This window comes from Fusarium mangiferae, assembly GCF_900044065.1.
Source record: "Fusarium mangiferae strain MRC7560 genome assembly, contig: FMAN_scaffold006, whole genome shotgun sequence".
Taxonomy (NCBI): Eukaryota; Fungi; Ascomycota; class Sordariomycetes; order Hypocreales; family Nectriaceae; genus Fusarium; species Fusarium mangiferae.
This window is the reverse complement of record NW_024573926.1, coordinates 2171225-2189482: the sequence shown is the minus strand read 5'-3', so window position 1 is coordinate 2189482 and position 18258 is coordinate 2171225. Positions and strand designations below refer to the sequence as shown.

Sequence of the window (18258 nt, the reverse complement as noted above, 5' to 3'; positions counted from 1 at the left end):
TAAGTGGCTGTAGAAAATCTCCTGTTCTTCTTTGTATATTGAAGAACTTGAACAATCAAGGCAATTGTATATGGATGGATGGTAAAGTATGCACAGTTATTGTATGATGGATCAAGCAGGGATAAGGCCGGTGAATGTCGAGGTCTTATAAGCAGAGAGATCTGGTGGATGTCTTGAGGTTGTAACCATCCATCCAGCCTTAGTTCACATCTTAGCTTGGCGAGTTAAAATAGATACACCAACCTTACCAACCTTACAGTACTAAACAGATCTGTCCCGGAGTTGGCGTTCAACAGAATTATTCCCATCGTCAACCTCCCTTTGCACGGAAGGCCCGTATCTCGCTGAGCAAAAGCACAGACAGGTTCTCTCTATCAAACTTGGAAGATAACTCATCCGGAGGCGAGATATCGTCAGTGTTTGAGGAACGGAGAGTCCTTCTAGAAGAATACCGGTAGACTGGGAGAGAGCAGCCACGACAACGTGAGTGTGTTGGATGAATTCTCCGTAGCCCAGAGTATGACATCGGATCTACTCACAGGGCCAGGCCAGAGTTTCCCATAGGAACCAGAGAGCCAACGAGGCGCTGCAAGGGGAGACGACTCCACCGTGGCCGTCTAGACCGTGGCCTTTTTCTGGGCAAGCCACGAGATTTCTTGGGAGAAGATGCCGTACAAGCGCAATGATGCTGTGGCTGAAAGTGACAAGGTCGACCTCGGCGGTACCGTAAGCAATTCGACCATGACGATTCGTCACCGAGGGCAAAGTGTCAAAGGAAAACGAGCTGATGAGCGGAGCCTAGAGGAAACCAAGTCTGGGCAAAGTCAGCTCCTGGGAAACTCGTATCATAATGATTTGCATGCTACCTAGATGAATGAAACCATTGATGGAAATGCAACCCTACTGCCGGTACCGAGGAGCCAAGACCAAGCCAGGCCAGGCCTGTTTATCTTAGTGGTTCTTTTGATTGACTTTTGGTTATGTCGGTGCCTTGCTGATCAGGTTCATCCTTTCAGCCTTCACTGTCAGCCTCTCAGGTTGGGCAGCCAAGATGTTGATGATCCCGTTCCCGCTACGGACGGCATATGTCTGTCAACCTTGATGATGGTGGCGCCGGCCTTGTATCGGGGATATTACGAGAACTTAACGGCGGGAGATGGCCACGATCATTTGAACAAAGTGGGTGAAACGGATGAGGCGATTGAGTCTGGCTTGATGATGGATAACGTGGAAAACGTTTAGCCATTGCAATTGACGAATGGTCACAGACATGATCCCAACATAACTCTCTCTCTCTGGACATGGTATATGGAGGTCGGCTTCTCCTCACTTCGTGACGTGTTACAGCATCAAAATTGAGTTACCGTAGTGTCAAAGACGAGCATCACATTGAACATACAGTACGAACACAGTATAACAAACATGTGACGACCCTTGACTTGTTGACGTGCCCCGCTGTCCGCGGGCTACCAATTGCACAGCCCATCGCTAGATCTCACTCTTTTTTACCCCTCCACACTAAACTAAACCCAAGATCGAAACTGCTCAAACCACCATCACAACGTTACGCACTACCCTTATCCCTAAGAGAAAATTAAGTTACGAAAATCAGCAGATTCTCTTAAGCGAACTTTTGTGCTGCCTTCTAAATTCAACTGCCAAGAGCTCACTGCCAAGCCAACTACAACGGCTCTATCGGCTTCCAGGCCCTGGTCAGCAAAGCAAAGCATAGCAACCATGGCTCTCGAAATAGTCTCTCTCGAACACCTGCCAAACTCGCACAAGGTCTACGTTGCCCTGTTTCGTGACGTACAGAACTCGGCCTTTTTGCATCAGCAGCTGCTTGCTCGGAACCCCCAGTTCGAGTACGCCTTCATCGATGCCTCAGTGGTGAGTTCCGCCGCGGAGTTCCCGACTTGGGTATAGGGCATTTTCCATTAATACGGAGCATCATAACCAGGTTGTCTCACGGCTTCAATTATTATCCGCTGTGTTTAAGGCTACGTCGACGGCTGTGAATGGCGCTCTCAGGACTCCAAACGTTCACTCCGAGATTGTCTGTGCAATGAGTTCTTCTAATAACGTAATGTGACCCCTTGTTCCGACATGTCTTCGTTTGAGGCTGACACTTCATGCTCAGATTGCTGATGCTTACCGTCGATATGGCATCTCTCCTTCTACCAAAGACCTCATCGTTGTCAAGGTCACATTCCCTGGAGAAGATGGTGCTGAGCCCTTGACACATGACCAGATCTGGGAGCATCTCAAGACCAATGTTGAGGGGGAGGCTTTACCCATCACAGATGACCAAATCTCCTCCACCACTGACGTACCAAAGGTGCGCAAGTACTACAAGCTGAACGGACTCAAGTGGTTGGACGATATCAAAGATGAAAAGGTCAAGCAGAAGGAGATGGAGTCACTCGTCATCGGCGCAATGGCTCTAAGGGGTGTCTGAAGCACAATACCAAGTCAAAAGCTTCACAGTCAATCAAATAATTCGTTAAAGACTAAAACGTAAGTCATTTCTTCATCTATGCTTGATCTATCTCGGATATTGAGATGCTAGACGCCCTGGACTCCTGATCGCTACCCATGATGCAAAACAAAAGAAACATAAAGACATTGATATCAAGTTCTTTTCTCTTCCCTTTTCCCTTTTTTAGTTTTTGTTCTTTTTACTTCTTTAAGCCAAGCCAACGGCGCTCTTGCATCGTCGGACAAGCTCGGCCCAGAGAGCATCCCGGCTGCCCCTGGTTCGCTGGACGGCATCCTTGTTCTCATGCGCGCGTCGCAAGAGGTACTTCATGCACTCGCCAGTGGTTCCCCAGACGAGGTACTTGTAGGCGGGCAGAATCCTGGTCTTGTCAGACTGGCCAGCCTCAACAAGCTCGCAGCTGACCTCGTCAGCCATGCCCTGAAGTTGGGCGAAGGCAATGTCGGACTTGGCTCGGCCGGCCTCCATGATGGCACGGCTTCGTCGCACGGACTCGGCGTTGTGAGAGGCGACGACAAGGCTGGCAGCGGGGTACTCGCCGGAACCCTTGACGTCAATGTTCCACTCGCGGGTGAGGACACTGGCGGCGAGTGAGTCGAAGCAGGCGTCGGTCTCCTCCTTGGTGTCATGGAAGAGCTCGCGGGGGTCAGAGTTGAGATAAGCGCCACGGACAAGCTTGACACCTAGAGCAAAGTTCTCGATTTGAGCGAGCTTCAGGTGGTTGGAGAGAACCTCGGGGCACTTCTTCTTGTAGGCTTGGTAGGTACCAAAGATAACAGCCTCGCCAAGTCCCTTGTTGTACTTGCGGGTGAACTCGAGAGTCCAGTCGTCAATGCCGTCCTGAAGCATGTCCTGCTCGGCGTCGAAGAGGAGGCGGACACCTCGCTCGTGGGCAAGTTGGCAGATGGAGTCGATGGCCTTGTACATGGCGGGGCTAGGAGGAAGACGGTCCTTGAGCTGGTAGAGAGCGATGCTTCCGGCGCCAGTAAACTTGAGGGCGACAAAGTCACCAGGCTCAGCAAGTCGGACAGTCTCGAGGGTGCCTCGGGCCCAGGGAAGAATCTCGTTCTGAATGCACTCGTCGGTCTCCATGGCACCATTCTTCAGACCCTCGCCCTCATCCTTGGTGAGGACGACCTCCTTGGCGTAGTTCAGAATGACACCAGTGAAACCAATGTTCTTGAGTCCATCGATAGTCTTCTTGATCTCGGGTGACTTCTCGCCTGCGCAGAACTGGGCGTAAAAGGTCTTCTTGAGGAAATATCGCAGAAGAGGGTTCTTGTCGGGGTTGAGCAGAGGGTTGGTGGTGTTGGCCAGAATACCCATGACGTGCAGAGAGGGAGGTAGGAGCAGAGGCGAGGAGGAGACGGTCATGGTGGCGAGAGATCGGAGAATCATGATGAGAGGAAGAACGGAGAGAGGCGCCTTGCTGGGAGCGATGGGAGGAAGCGGATCGGGGATCTGCTGCTGCTCGACGATGGTGTTTGTGCGTCGCTCAGAGGAGTGGATGTGGCGGCGGGCGACCATCTTGGTCTTTGTGATGGTGAGGCATGGTCGGAGTGTGTTGATGGTGATGGCGTTGGATGCAGTCGCCCAGCGAAGGGGCTGGGCAGTCCCTCGCCGAAGGGCCGAGCTCATTATATGAGATGTGTGTGGTGTTGAGTTGAAGGTCCTAGGTTGGTAGTTGGATGGAGATGCTGGATCAGTATGGAGGGATCCAGATGGTGATTGTGTTGATGTTAGGTTGGGTTTACGGAGCGATGATGCAAGATAAGTCAAGTTAGGTTCTATCTGGTTGGGTTTGTTGGAATGGGCAACGGGTGGCAGAGAGCTTATTATATCCATCTCAGAGGGCAGTGACTATCAGTGCCAGTGTCGGTTGACTGCGGTGCTTGGTAGCTCTGGTCTGTGCCTGGGCTGGGGCGTGTGAGGGAGGTGGCGCTATCTCCAGCCCGATAATCCCATATCTCCCTTGCCTTGTTTGTTTAGCCTTCCCCCATTCCACAGCAGAGAGACAATAAAATCTTCGCCATTGATCTCCAGCTTGCTCCAGTTGAGCTAGTCATTCATGGTCATGTTTACGCTATACCAAGGGGACCCCCCGGTCCTCCGCAGAGGCCGAGCCAGACCGGCCCGTGACTATCAATTTGGACTGCAGGCGAAGGAAAAAAAAGAAAAGGGACCCAGCTGTACGGAGCTTATCAGCCGTCACGTGGCTCATTTTAGCTTCCATCACCATGATGGCCGAAAGTAGCCGTTGAGGGGCGTGGGGGGTGCAAGCCCACGATAATTGGGGAGATTGGGAAGCTGGGGATTTGGTTTCTGTGATTGCCGCAACAGGCCGCGATCCCAGTAAATACGTGTTATGTAATTGGTGACACTGGCAAAACTAGCAAGCACAGGGCATTGTGGGGAACCCTTGGAGATGCATCACCAGCATTCTCTTAACTGTTTTGAGATTGACAGTGCTGGCTTGTGCTGAGACCTGAGACGTCTTGTGACTTGTTTTGATGACGATGTGTCCGTGTCTCTAACTTTCACAGCCAACTTCCATTGTTGGTCAATGATGTGCAAGGGGGCTGACGATGATGTGTTGTTTGCCATTCGGTACTTTATGTACGGAGTAGATAAGGCGATATGGATAAGATATGCCGACATCCAATCCATCCAATGGATGACGAATGGGGCTCTGCTACCGTATCTCAATGGCCTGCAACGGAGAGAGAGAAAAATGTTCGATCTCGCTAGAAGCCTTCTGCAGCGCTTGCTTATCGATGATGTCTCCATAAATGACCGACCAAAGCCGCTGGCCCTGGGCTGGCATACGGGAGAGGCGTTTACCTAGAGAGTCCTAAACTCGGAGGGCCCCGATAACAACGACACTAGCATAGTTTTTTATCTCTGAACTGATCTTGCGCCAATGGATGATTATTCCCCTGTGCTGGTCTCTGGTCAGTGCGATAAGTTATGAACCATTGACCAAGTCGTGATATATCTACATTTTATATATTGTACATTGAAGAACCCAATTGCATCACAATGTTGGACGAGCATCATCTTCTTCCCTTGTATTTGACCTCCGACCTCGCAAGAACTCGACATACCCGATCGGTCTGCCTCGGGCTAAGCCAAGCACATCTTGAATCCCACCGTACGCAAGACCAAACAACAACCCGTATCGCGCGGTCCGGGCGGCGGTTGTGAGTGACAGGCGATCTAGATGCACACGCCGAATATCGGCGCTTGTTAGCTCATCTCTTTCTGCCGCCCGTGAGGTAAAGTAATGTAATGTAAAAGAAAACCCCTGCTCCACATCATGCAATGCTTGCAATATCTACCCGTCGCTTTCCATCATCAAAGCTCCCAAAACGCCATGCATTCCCCATATGGGGTTTTGCGCAATACCGTTTCCCTTAGTCAAGCCGAGGTCGAAAGAGATAACCTAAAGAGAGAAAGAAAAGAATTGACCACTTACGCCAAAGAGAAAATGCGCCGGCGACTGTAAGCGTAGCTATCGTCGTAGAAAACATGTCGCTCGCCCCGCGATATCGATCGACCGTGCTCTCAAGTGACAAAGCCAGGAAGCTCCAGAAGCCCGTCTTGAGACCCATGCGGAAGCCCTCTCGTATGCCGCCCTGCATGGCGTGGTAATTCTTGCTCTTGTGGTAGAAGTACCACCCTGTCGTCGTGTCGGGCATCTTGTGCGCATGCTCCGCCCGGAACCGCAGCTGCGCCATCTGTCCGCCCTGCGTCGCACCAAGCGAGAAGCCCACGACTGCTGAAGATATTGTTCCCAGCATGAGCCGCACTGGCGTCGCGATGGACAGGCGCGGGTTCGTGTCCTGGGGGAATGTTAGATCTGAGGGCATGGGCATTGGCGCGCTCGGCCGGGGTGACGGCGTCAGGGTCGGCGACGGAGCGGCGGCCATTGTGGTGAGGACTGGGAATATCTTGTTTCTAGGCTGTGCTCCTGTTTTCAGAGAAGGCCGAGATTGTCGCGAGGCTCTGCGGCTAGTGGAGTCTCGTCTCGGTGGTGGGATGCGGAGAACGAAAGACCAGCCGGAGTTTGCAATCCCGGCGGTGGATGCTGTTTTTTTTGGCACCGCTTGGAGTCGGTAATAAAGAAGAGGGGTTGCACTTGGGGTTGGAGTTGGTAATAAAAAGATGACAGGCGAAGGCCCGATTGAGATATGTTTCTTGTATCGTGAGATTTGAATATGTAATTGAATTGACTTCGCTTCGATGTTTGCCTGATGCGAACTTGAGGCTCATGCCATGATGGACAGTGCGTTCATGCATTAGTACAGTATCCACGCACGGTCTACCTTCACATGAAGCTTGAGATGCAGCAGTCTGCAGTTTTCAGAATGTTTGAGAATCCAAATGGCCAGTTTCAACACTCCAAAACAAATTCTATAGAGTAGACCAGCTGTTAGGGAGTGAATTTCAGTTGCTCATTTCCTCAAGTCAAGAGTAACCTAGGCCCATGGCCAGCCAGATGATTCTTTCGACATCCATTTTCAGTGCATGTTCCAGGGTAGCATTCGGCTTCTTCTAGAAGCTGTCACTCTATGCCTTGCTCTCGTTCCTGGATCTTGCTGCTGAGTTGTCACAAATCCTTGACGATGACGTATCGATAGTTTAGTTCTTATAGGACAGCAATTCTGCGCTCCATCTCAAGGAGCTGGGATATCCATCCACCTTAATGGAGTGACAGCGTTCAAATCCTGCCTGTGTCCCTCCATCTACGCGCTGTCACGTGATGTCGCGCTGAGCTGCGCCGCGGTTGGCCCCCGCCAATGCCCCTCATGAAGAACCAAGCGAGGCAGCTTTGAACTCTGACGTCTTCCCAAACCTTCGTATCAAGATCGACACAATGGTACTACACAGATCGCCTTCTTCTGATGCGCCTCGATGCTAATGATACCTCAGACTGACGTCGATGACGCAAACATCTCGGTGCGCTTCAAGCACGGCATCCATACCATCTATCTCTTTATAGACGCCCTCGCCCCTTTCTCCAGTGCCGCCACTGAACTCCTCAATGTTCTGATCGAACGATACCCCGATGGCCTTACCAAGTCATTTGATTCTTCCGAGAAGACTACCTACGACGCAGACTCAACCCTTGCATTTGGCGCATTGAAGACGCCGAATGACCCCTCGAGCGGATGGGTCAAACTCAAGACGGGCGATGGAGAGAAGACACCAGCAGCGTTGGGACTGAAGAACAACAGTCTTCTTGCTTTTGCGGTGCTGGATGAGGAGGGTGATGAGCCGGAGTTTGAGGTGGAGTGGCCAAAGGAGGATGAGGAGCTTTATGAGGAATAAATCAGCAACGAATCTTGAGATTCATCCTACTTGGAATACATTTCCGCGGCGGTAAACTGGTCCCCCCCGCCCCGATGCTGGGGGTAAGAAACACCCCCGATGCGAGACTGTTGTCGAGAACACGCCTGAGGACGACGCCTCACTGGGCCTACAGGATTACCGAGAAGTTCTGAAAGGAAACATTAAAGTAGATACCCACTTGAACGCTTTACATGACGACCAACAAGGATGAGCTGAGCTTGGGTAAGATCATCAGGGTAGGTAGCATTGCAGGCCATAACCTCTAGGTCGCATTGACCGAAATATCACGACGCCAGAACAGAGAAAATTTACTGAATAAAATCAAGCATATTTTTAAGAATAGAGAAACTCGCCATTGTTTCAATTCCGTCTTACATGACTCGCTGAATCAATGATGCGGCGTTGCTCTCCCTGAAAAAGGGGTCCAAGGCGCATGACTAAGCCATTTAAACTTCACGTGTCGTCAATTCTCCAGGGGTACAGCACCTTAAACCAGGGACCAACACCAACTCTCCTTTCCACGACCAAAACGTTGCGCCGCTCCCAACAACGTCCCGTTGGCCTCTTTAAAACATCACCGACGTGACTTGCGCATGATTTCGACTACATGAAAGTCGTGGCTTTTCTCCGCCATGGCCTGGGCCTACTGGTGCCGCTCTCAATAGCATTCACAATCTACCTCTACATCTTCCCCATCGTCCAGGGATGCGCGTTCCCCGTCGAGTCGAGAAATAGTCAGGAGGCCTATGACTTGACCAAGAAGTTCCACTGGCCCTCGAAGCCGACTGCGGACGATCATGCTAAGCTTGCGCCTTTTCGACTACTAGCGCTGGGAGATCCTCAGCTAGAAGGCGATACCTCGATCATTACGAACTACCTGGGCACTTTCCCCCATGTGCAGAGTGTTTTCAAGCATGTGACGTTCCAGACGACGCACTGGTGCTTCCGCGAGCGAGTGCGAAAGATAATACACGATATTGTTGATATAATCATGGAGGATCTCCCCTACTACCTCATGTCGCAGCGCAAGCGGTTCGATCTATGGGGCAACGATTTCTACCTGGCGCATATCTACCGCCAAGTGAACTGGTGGTCCAACCCTACCCATGTGTCGGTTCTCGGCGATCTTGTCGGTAGTCAATGGATCGACGACAAGGAGTTTGAGAAGCGAGGCCGACGATTCTGGAACCGTGTGTTCAAGGGAACCGAGAGATTGTCCGACGAGTTGGCGCAAAACCCGAGCAATGAGTACAACATTTCTGGCGTTTTGGATGGTAGCGATGAAGCAAGGCTTTGGAAAAAGAGAATGCTCAACGTGGCGGGAAACCACGACATTGGATACGCTGGAGATTTGACCGAGGAGCGATTGGAGCGCTTTGAACGAGTTTTTGGAAAGGCGAACTATGAGCTGCGGTTCGAGCTGCCCATCACAGATCCCGAGACGATAGCTACGATGTACTCTGATTCCAACCTTGAGTCGAAACGAGTCATCCCCGAGCTTCGCATTGTTGCTGTCAACGATATGAACCTTGATACACCGGCGAAGTCTCTTCCTTTACAGGATGCGACATACGGCTTCATCAACAACGTCATTTCGACCGCAGGTTCCGTTCAGTACGAGGGTCAATTCACTCTGATCCTCACGCATATCCCAATGTATAAGCCGGCAGGCATTTGTGTTGACGCTCCTTTCTTCGACTTCCACACTGCAGCAGACGGCGGAGGTCTCAAGGAGCAAAACCAGCTCAGCTCCGACGCCAGTCGGGGTTTCTTGGAAGGAATCTGGGGCATGAGCTCAAAGAGAACAGCCCCAGGCGGTGGCTATGGCCGCGCAGGTCTAATGCTCAACGGCCACGATCACGCCGGCTGCGACACGTACCACTACATCAACCAGACAAACGGCACAGACCCCTCTCAGCGTCAATGGGAAGTAAAAACCTGGTCCGACGCACAAGATCTGAAGATCCCAGGCACCGATGGCATACCGGGCCGACGCGAGATCACCGTCCGCAGCATGATGGGCGACTTTGGCGGAAACGCCGGTCTGCTGAGTCTCTGGTTCGACCAGGAATCATGGGAGTGGAAGTATGAGTACGCCACGTGTCCGCTGGGAAGCCAGCACTTCTGGTGGTTCGTGCACATCTTTGACTTCATCGTGCTGGTGTGGATGCAGTCGTACGCTGTGCTCTCTGTGATGGAGGCTTATGGCGTTGATGTGGACGGGCCGTTTTGGAGGGGCGTGTCACGGATGAAGGATTTTGTGCTGCGACGGAAACAAAGTGTCCGTGATAAGAAGTGAAAAAGTGTTTGGATAAACGATGTTTGAGTAGTGAACATTTTCTTATAGAATTCAAAGCGTTCTGTTTTTTTCTCTCACGTTTCGCTCGGGATTGCCGTTGGGTGAATTATGGGTGGTTGTAACGGTGTTGGGCCGAGACATTTTCGCAATGGGGAGCTGAGTTGAGTAGATATTGCGAGGTGCAGGGCTGGAATAGGATTAGGGTTGTTGTATAAGGTGTGGTGATGGGTGTGGTACTGATGGTAACGGTGTTGGACAGAGATCAGGGCCGCGCGGCGAGGTTGTACGATCGAAGGAAGTGTATTGATATGGTGAAGTCTTGGGGTTGAGGCTGAAGCCAAGATAGCTGCTGTTGGAAGCTCAGGGCACGCGGCTCTGCTTTTTAAAGCAAGACCTGGGGCTTGCTATCGCGAATATACACAATATTCATGAGGCTCTGAGTTCTCGATACGGTCCAGAGAGTGCTGAGATGGCCCTCAACAATGACAAGGTAGTCATCATGAACTTTCCCTGCTTACCAATACCATAGACTGTACCATCACAAACACAAACACTTATTCACGTCTTTCAGCTGACACGGACCATATCATAGTAGTGCCATGATGTAAAAGACTCTTGCGCGTGGTCTACCACGCTGGTAGCATCAGCATCGTGGTGATACAACCGTTGAGGTTGCCCAGCGACCAAGAAATTCTGCCAGATCCGGCGAAGCACCGCTATCTATCGTGGAAGAAGGTCCGTTGCGCAGGATCGTGTGCAGAGTATGATCAAAGCAACGGCTGTTTGTGTGAGATCAAGTGATTGGGAAGGGTGACTACATAAACCCAGGACCAAACCGCTGGGACTAAGTTGAGATTCGCATGATCATACTGACACAAGACGAATACCATTTATTGAGATACTGCTTGAACCATGCTGTCTCTTCACGGGCTTGGTGTACTGATGCTTCTGGGCGTCGCAGAAGGCATCCCGCGACCAGACGAAGGTCATCAAGAGCCACTTCTTGAGCACCATGCAAATATACCAAGGGACAATGGCGTGCCTACCGATATGGTTGGGGCGATGAGTCCTCAAACAGACTACAGAACTATGCCGGCGGGCACTTACACCGAGACAATCTCAACAGACCTCGTCAGGATAATCGTCGTCAACGAACCGACACCTACAACGGCCAATCAGGCAAAATGCCCAGTCGAGTGTGATTGCACAAGGATAAAAGATAAGAACAGCGAGGAGTAAGTCCATGATGCCAATCAGGCTTATTGTGCATGTTGCTGACACGCTCAGATACGCCCAGTGCTTGACCAACGCAGCATGCAGACCATGCAGAGAGCCAAATCTCACAGCTTCATCAACGATAAAGCCAAAGGCAACATCATGTCCCGCTGAGTGCGACTGCACCAAGATCAAAGACGAGCAAAGCCAAGAGTAATTACATTTCACCTTCACTATTACAAGCTTCACTTTATTAATGTGCAACAGGTACTTCCAATGCATAACAAACGTCAATTGTCAGAGCTGCAGAGTGGGAACCCCACCCAATTAAACAAACACGTGAAAACAGGTTATCATTGCATGTGGTGGTATTTGGGGAGCTGACGAGACTTTCATCTGTCGTATGATAGCTAGATAAAACATGTTGACAAAAGAAAAAAAAAGAGAATGCGTTTCTTTTCCCCCGAGCTTTGGAACAAATGCAACGCTAGAATCCGTGAATTAAGCCATGCTGTTGTTTGTTACGGGGTTTTAACAGCAGCAGTCGAAGCACTCAAGACAACACTCGCAGGTCTCGCCGCAGAGCCAGCAGCAGCAGAGTGTAGCGAGACTGTAGTTTGTTAGTATGATTGGTAGGGCAGTAGAGAGTGAGTGATGCTTACCATGTGTATAGACAGCCGTGGCTCTTCTCTTCTTGCTGTGGTGGTGGAGGGCCTTGCTGGTACTGCATCTGCGCATTGTCAGAAACTGGTGATCTTCCCCTTGAGCTTCATGAACCTACAGGCGGAGGGCCAGGGGGATATTGGCCCTGAGGGGCGTAGCCCTGCTGAGGAGGGTAGTAGCTGTCCAGATGTTAGCCTCCCTCTTCTTGATTCTTCTTCTCGTGACTGAGAGAGAGCTTACCCTTGTTGATTGGGATCGTATGGAGCAGACATTATGACAGATGTGGTTTGTGGGTTTTGTGAAATGTGTAGATGCGATGGCAGAGTTGGAGACAGGAAGAGAGAGCGTCAAGTTATATTATTAGACCCCATGCGTGTTTTGCTTTCCATCTGGAGAGGGTCACAGGGGGCGCAGTTGCAGACGAGACGAGACGCCAGATGATCTGTATACTTCTTGGCTCTTTGCTGTGACCTTGGCGTAATAACGGGAATCCCGTGCACCAAGGCCGATTTAACCGTACAGCAGTCTTGGCACCTTCTACACAGACACTTTTACTGATTGGCACTCTAGGCACTCACTGAGTTGTTGGTCCTCTGCCCTGGGCTTGCACTAATTACTACCTAGTTAGCGACGGTTATGCCGGCACGTTCCGTTACGAATCGGCAAATGATATTGGGTTTTGACAGCCTTCCCGTCTTTCACTCTAAAATGTTAAATTACAGTCTCTGGGTCCTCTGGGCCCCTTCTCAGCTAAGGGTCTTGGTGCCTCCACTGCGAATTGACGTTGCAGGGGTTCGGCGCTTGGCAATTGCGCGTCCTCCATGGCTGAGCTTCACTCCTGCATGAAGGGTCCCCTTGGCGTCAGAGGATGGGCCTGAAGATTGCAGACTAGCAAATGCCTGACGGAGCACGAGTCAAGTTTGTTAAAGCGCTATCATGAGATTACGAGCCACAGCTCTTCATAGGGTCTTCCGTATAAGTTGTTCATTGCTGCGGAGCTCTCACCGTATTCTTGATAAAGAGCTGATCCTCAGGCTGTTATGTTAGCCTTACTACTCCGTACATGTCCCGTTCTTGTCCTGTCCCGTCTTGTCATGAAACACTCCTTGCAAGTTGCCGTTGTATTCCCGAACCCTGTACGATCAACGCGCGCGTGTACAGGACGTGCAGGTACCGCCACGATTTACGAATACTACAAGGGCGAATGAATTGAAGCTGTCCAAAGCCGCGGGGACCGATTCCCTCTAACACGCGTTGTTCAGCCACCGAATATTCGCTTTCGACTGCGGCTGAGTTTGTCTCGGCATTTGGTGTTTTGGACAAGACACTTGCCGCTGTCACGTTGTATCGCTTAGTTACCGGTTTGCGCCGCATTCGGTGCCCGACAAATGCAGCCGCCGACGGAATCTGTGCCAATTGATGGACGCAGTTGGTTCATGCTAACGTTGGATGCTTCTCAATTGTTGCTATCTTTAGGGGTTCTCTTTGATTAGAGAAGCACTCGGCGCAACAGGCACCTCTTCCAAACGCTTTGATTTGCGCCTGGCTTTCTGTTGTCTCGACCTGAGCGAAGCGGGCGCAGGAAAGACAACCATGCAACTCACGGGCATGCAGCCAACCGATCGACGTGCTCCTTAATCCGCAGAGCAGCTTCTTCCGAACTCAATTTCGTGACATCCAGCACCAACTCGGTCTCATTCCCGAAGCGATAGATTGATTCCTTCTCCAGAATCGGCCTCAATATCGTCTCGTCCGTAAGCTTCGCGCTGATGCTTTGATTCCGCGCCGGAATGATCGCCCGCCTTATGTTCTCCTCAATCTCGCACTCCAGCACGATCGATATGAACGAAACGTCTCGCTTTCTTGCTGCAGCCTCGTAATCCTTCGCGCCCATCTCTCCCGCCGTGCTTGCGTCTCGCGCATCCGTAAAGATCCACGTTGTATCCTTGGTATATTCCGACGTCGCGATTTCGTTCAGGACATGCCGCCGTAGACCCGTTCGCATCTCCTGGTAGCCTGGAGACGAGCGCTCAACGAGGGCGTCGATGGGATCGATGAGGAGGTGATTGTGGTAGATCTTTGAGCTGGGGAGTAATTGCTGGAGCTCCCTCGCGATTGTGAGCTTCCCGATGCCGGGGTAGCCATTGATGTAGACGAAGCATAGCATGTTTCGGTAGGGGGACGTGATAATCTCCTGGCAAGAGATCTGCAAATGCGATTTTCGTACTGCCTTTTTACTCCAAGGGTTCGTGAATCGTTGAGAAATTGCGGACGTTGGTATTTGTAGTCCGACCAAAGGTGAGTCACTGTTATGCTTTTAATAACCACCGAACCCTCCCAGTGTAGCCACTCAACATCACACACGAGAAGCTTCAGTTGACGACTCAAACTTTGATCATCCAACCAATCTTCGCAAATCCTGCTCTAGAGGATCAAGAACTCCAGAAATCACATCCCCTTGAAAGCAACACGAGTTCCCAGACGCACCAATTTGCATATCTGATCGTAGGCACCGCTCGACCGCATTGTAATATCCAGAGCCACCAGTCATCATGACCCTTCCCAAAAGCTTATTGGCAGCTTCGTAGTCAAGGATATGCCTTGGTAACCCGGGCTCTAACGTTTGAGTCTGGGGTGAGTCTGGAGTTGCTATCGATTGGCCGAGAATGAGCTCAATGAGTAGAATTCCGAGATAAAGCATGAATGGGTTGTTTGGTGACACTGATGCATTGACCTTGGGATATTCTGGGAAGTGTCTGAGGACAAAAACATGCTGAAATTGATGAACACCACCCTTTTGGGCAATGAAGATATCTTCACTTCTTGGAATGTCCGCAACCCAAGGCGTACCTTGCATCTGTAAGACACCACAAGCGATCATCCAAGCTAAGCGTAGCCTATCACCGTAAAGCAGCGCTGGATCTTGAAGCACTTGTTTTAGTGGTACCAGGGACCATTCATCACAACTTCCCAGACACTCAAGTGTGTAGACATCATACTTCTTAGTTTCCGTCATGTAGCAGTGCTGAATATGTCCACATCTTTCGCCCTGCTTCTTCTTTCCCATCGTTTGCATCGTTTCGCACAGATTACTGATGTGTTTCGAACAAAGAGGCTTAGACATTGTTCTAAGAGTGTTGAGTGTGAGGTTTGATAGGGCTGACTCGATGACAACTGTTTGCGATTGCTGGCTGTTTGTTGAAGAGGTGGTTGAGGGGACAGCAAATCCAACTGTCTTCCTCGAAGCACATGTACTTTGTGCAGTGAAAGAAACAGTCGACATCTTCGAATCCTCTCCACTCCTCAAGAGAATTTCATTCCATTGCTTTGAGGTATTGACGTGCGATCCCGTCAGGTATGAAACTGCAAGGCGGAACTGCAAGTCCTTGATAATATCCTCATCCTCATCCTCAGGAACAACAGTCCGTGATGGCGGCGTAAGCTTCAACCCGACATCGTGTAGGCCCGAGCATTTGCAAGTCATTGTAGACCGTAGGGCATAATATATGCCACTCAGCATTCCGTTGACGAGTTTGTTAAGTCTCCCATGTGACCGAGACTTTCTTTGTGTCTCCAGATCCGTGTTGAGGGCTGCGAGGCGCTGAAGAGCTGAGACACCATCTCGAATCCTCGTCAAGGCTTCCTCGTGATTCGACTTTTGGAAGATGAATGTTGCTCGCTTGAACTGCTTTTTTATCGAAGAGCTTTCAGCCCATTCCGCCTGCTCCAGTTAGCTGAGACACAACGTTGACCATAGCTTCCTACCTTTCCGTCTGTACCGACATTAAGCTTCTCCATCATCTCCTCAATAGCTTCCCTCATGTCCTGCACGCGATCATCGAATACCTGCAACGATGACCAGAGCCTCAGGCGCAGCTTGTTGAAGATCTCTTCTTCTCTCCAAAGGTCTCCGAATGGATCTCGAATCATTTCCTCGATGCGCGTCTGTGGTGCAATTCCTGTTAGGAGCTTCTCGCATATGGTTTGAAGATCGATATGTTCCGTATTGAGAACCAAGATGAGCCTCTTGATGATTCGTTTGTAGGCTCGGAAATTCCTGAGACCGTTCATGTAACATTGTAGTGCAGATACCACAATGGGTATGCTACCCAGCACGATACCGGCGACCTCCAAACCCGACATTCGAATGAAATCTCTTCAGACGGTGATGGAAGGACAAAGGCGTAAGAGAAGAATTTTTGAGGCTCTGAGCCTGACCTTTTTCAGCTGCGCTGATTGAGGGTTGAAAAGAAGAGGGGTTGCGGCTGACGTGCAGCTGAATGTTGATCTGACCAACAGCACCTGCAGATAGCACATTTCCATGGGCCATCAGCGGGCGAGTGCCACTCCAACATTCTTTCCATATTTTCTGAACCGATGAACGAGATAACAATCATCGCCTCGTCTTCATTGTAACCCCTAGACAACCATGAGCACTATTGCTGATCGTGTTTCGGCTTGTCTCCAAGAGTTCAATAGCCTCTGCAATTCCCCGGCAATATGGACAGACAGTGTTCTCGGCAAGGGTACTCAGAGCGATTTATCGCTCTTGAAGCTGCAGAACGAGCTGAGCAGATTCAAAGTCTGGAGTGGAAACATTGGCGCTCATAAAAAAGGAAGAAGCTCGCTCGATCACAGGCTTCGGGATGCGTCAAATATTCGGGATCAGGTGGTTGAGCTTTTGGAGGACTTGAGGGAGTCTCTAAAAGATGGCAAGTCTCTTCGATTGAGCTGCAAGATTCTGTCTGACATCAACAGCCAAGGACATCTTTACGGGACAATTGACACCGTGGGATCAAGAGCAGCCCCCAGCTAAGTTTTCAGATGACGATTCCGATGATGGATCTTTGGCAGTCGACGTACTTGGACCATCTGAGCTCTCTCAAATATTTGCTGCCATCGTTGAAGACATCAACTGCTTGTTTAGACTTTCGGTGTCCATTCACAATCCGTCTCCTCACGACCGCTTCAAGAAAGCCTGCTTAACCGATACATCTAGCTACGAGCCATTTGACGTCCAGCATGTGTGTAATAAGCTCTCTAAAGCACCGAAGCCCATCGCTGAAAGACTTGGAAAGGCGATTTCTCGACGAAGGCAGTATTTCAAATACAGAGAACTACATCATGGGAAGTTAGCCAGTGGGCTTGAACTCGATGGTAAGGACCAGATGCAGAGTACTGTAGCCTCTTCATTGCCAAAGAGGCTTAAGGTGAATGAATCTATCTCTCTGGAGAAGGACGTGGATGATGCATCGGACACCAGAAGATCACAGACTTCTTGGGCAACATCAGCTGCGAATCCAGAAAGACGTAAGATACCTCCCCTCCCAGCGGAAGCCGAGAATGGACCCTTCGAGTGCCCATTTTGTTTTATGATGATATCTATTACTTCGAGGATTCATTGGAAGTTAGTTTCCCCTCCCTTGGCAATATGGATATTACTAACTAGAGTCCACAGGAAACACGTATTCTCAGACCTGTTTCCTTACGTTTGCGTTGAGTTGGGTTGTCCGGCCCCAGACCAAGACTTTCAGAGACGTCACCAGTGGGCCGGTCATGTCAAGAAACACCATTGGAAGACATGGACCTGCAAGCTTGGATGCAACGAGACATTTGTCTCCTTGCAAGGTACGAAGGGGCATTTGGCGCAAAAGCATTCAGAAACCGCGGAATTGACTCACCTCGTCAGCCTTCTCGCCATGTGCGAGAGGCCTAAGTCAGAGTACGAGCCGGCAGACTGTCCTCTATGCGGAGAAAGACAATCTTCATTTAAGCAATACCAACGGCATGTTGGCCGCCATCAAGAGGGTCTCGCTCTGTTCGCATTACCCCATCTTCCAGGGGAAGAAGATGACAAAAACGAAGCATCTGATTCCGACTCCGAGGGAAAACAAGAAGCGGAGTCTGAAGAACAAGACGAGTTGCAGAAAGCCAGCTCTTATGTCACCCGTATTTCTAATGAGAGCGGAGACGAGGTTACAGATGTACCGGAGCGAAGCATTCGATATGCTCGAGAGGAAGTTTTCGCTCCTGTCTCTGCCATAGACGAAATTGTCGATGGGCCAGGCCTTACACTACCCGAATCCCGTCCATGGAAGTGTCCAGATGTGGCTATGACACGCAGAATTGGTCGAGGAGCTCAGTACAATGGAACCAAGATAATCTGGTATGATGATGAAAAAGACGGAACTTAGGGTTTGGGAGGCTTTGCACATCCTGGAGGATGAGTTGG

At 50.5% G+C, this 18258-nt stretch overlaps 10 protein-coding genes across 10 annotated transcripts; 5 read left to right on the top strand and 5 right to left on the bottom strand.

Annotated features, from left to right (window-relative positions):
- Positions 1-1737: 1737 nt before the first annotated feature.
- Positions 1738-2458, top strand: FMAN_03478 (Protein CGI121; the record flags this gene model as incomplete). The annotated part of the gene is made up of 3 exons (XM_041832301.1): positions 1738-1890; positions 1961-2083; positions 2141-2458. 3 exons carry the CDS (start codon positions 1738-1740, stop codon positions 2456-2458), a joined length of 594 nt encoding a protein of 197 aa, XP_041682778.1.
- A 228-nt stretch (positions 2459-2686) lies between these two features.
- FMAN_03477 (uncharacterized protein) lies at positions 2687-4135 on the bottom strand (the record flags this gene model as incomplete). Its single annotated transcript, XM_041832300.1, has 1 exon — positions 2687-4135. The coding sequence occupies one exon, from the start codon at positions 4133-4135 to the stop codon at positions 2687-2689; it is 1449 nt and encodes a 482-aa protein (XP_041682777.1).
- A 1396-nt stretch (positions 4136-5531) lies between these two features.
- FMAN_03476 (uncharacterized protein) lies at positions 5532-6426 on the bottom strand (the record flags this gene model as incomplete). The annotated part of the gene is made up of 2 exons (XM_041832299.1): positions 5532-5713; positions 5973-6426. The coding sequence occupies 2 exons, from the start codon at positions 6424-6426 to the stop codon at positions 5532-5534; spliced, it is 636 nt and encodes a 211-aa protein (XP_041682776.1).
- A 985-nt stretch (positions 6427-7411) lies between these two features.
- On the top strand, positions 7412-7828 carry FMAN_03475 (uncharacterized protein; the record flags this gene model as incomplete). Its single annotated transcript, XM_041832298.1, has 1 exon — positions 7412-7828. The coding sequence occupies one exon, from the start codon at positions 7412-7414 to the stop codon at positions 7826-7828; it is 417 nt and encodes a 138-aa protein (XP_041682775.1).
- A 628-nt stretch (positions 7829-8456) lies between these two features.
- On the top strand, positions 8457-10148 carry FMAN_03474 (uncharacterized protein; the record flags this gene model as incomplete). Its single annotated transcript, XM_041832296.1, has 1 exon — positions 8457-10148. The coding sequence occupies one exon, from the start codon at positions 8457-8459 to the stop codon at positions 10146-10148; it is 1692 nt and encodes a 563-aa protein (XP_041682774.1).
- Positions 10149-11060: 912 nt separating this feature from the next.
- Positions 11061-11694, top strand: FMAN_03473 (uncharacterized protein; the record flags this gene model as incomplete). The annotated part of the gene is made up of 3 exons (XM_041832295.1): positions 11061-11383; positions 11436-11576; positions 11631-11694. The coding sequence occupies 3 exons, from the start codon at positions 11061-11063 to the stop codon at positions 11692-11694; spliced, it is 528 nt and encodes a 175-aa protein (XP_041682773.1).
- A 200-nt stretch (positions 11695-11894) lies between these two features.
- FMAN_03472 (uncharacterized protein) lies at positions 11895-12298 on the bottom strand (the record flags this gene model as incomplete). Its single annotated transcript, XM_041832294.1, has 4 exons — positions 11895-11973; positions 12026-12093; positions 12145-12205; positions 12267-12298. 4 exons carry the CDS (start codon positions 12296-12298, stop codon positions 11895-11897), a joined length of 240 nt encoding a protein of 79 aa, XP_041682772.1.
- Positions 12299-13626: 1328 nt separating this feature from the next.
- On the bottom strand, positions 13627-14193 carry FMAN_03471 (uncharacterized protein; the record flags this gene model as incomplete). Its single annotated transcript, XM_041832293.1, has 1 exon — positions 13627-14193. The coding sequence occupies one exon, from the start codon at positions 14191-14193 to the stop codon at positions 13627-13629; it is 567 nt and encodes a 188-aa protein (XP_041682771.1).
- Positions 14194-14421: 228 nt separating this feature from the next.
- Positions 14422-16097, bottom strand: FMAN_03470 (uncharacterized protein; the record flags this gene model as incomplete). The annotated part of the gene is made up of 2 exons (XM_041832292.1): positions 14422-15747; positions 15792-16097. 2 exons carry the CDS (start codon positions 16095-16097, stop codon positions 14422-14424), a joined length of 1632 nt encoding a protein of 543 aa, XP_041682770.1.
- Positions 16098-16455: 358 nt separating this feature from the next.
- FMAN_03469 (uncharacterized protein) lies at positions 16456-18220 on the top strand (the record flags this gene model as incomplete). The annotated part of the gene is made up of 3 exons (XM_041832291.1): positions 16456-16738; positions 16785-17433; positions 17485-18220. 3 exons carry the CDS (start codon positions 16456-16458, stop codon positions 18218-18220), a joined length of 1668 nt encoding a protein of 555 aa, XP_041682769.1.
- Positions 18221-18258: the final 38 nt, after the last annotated feature.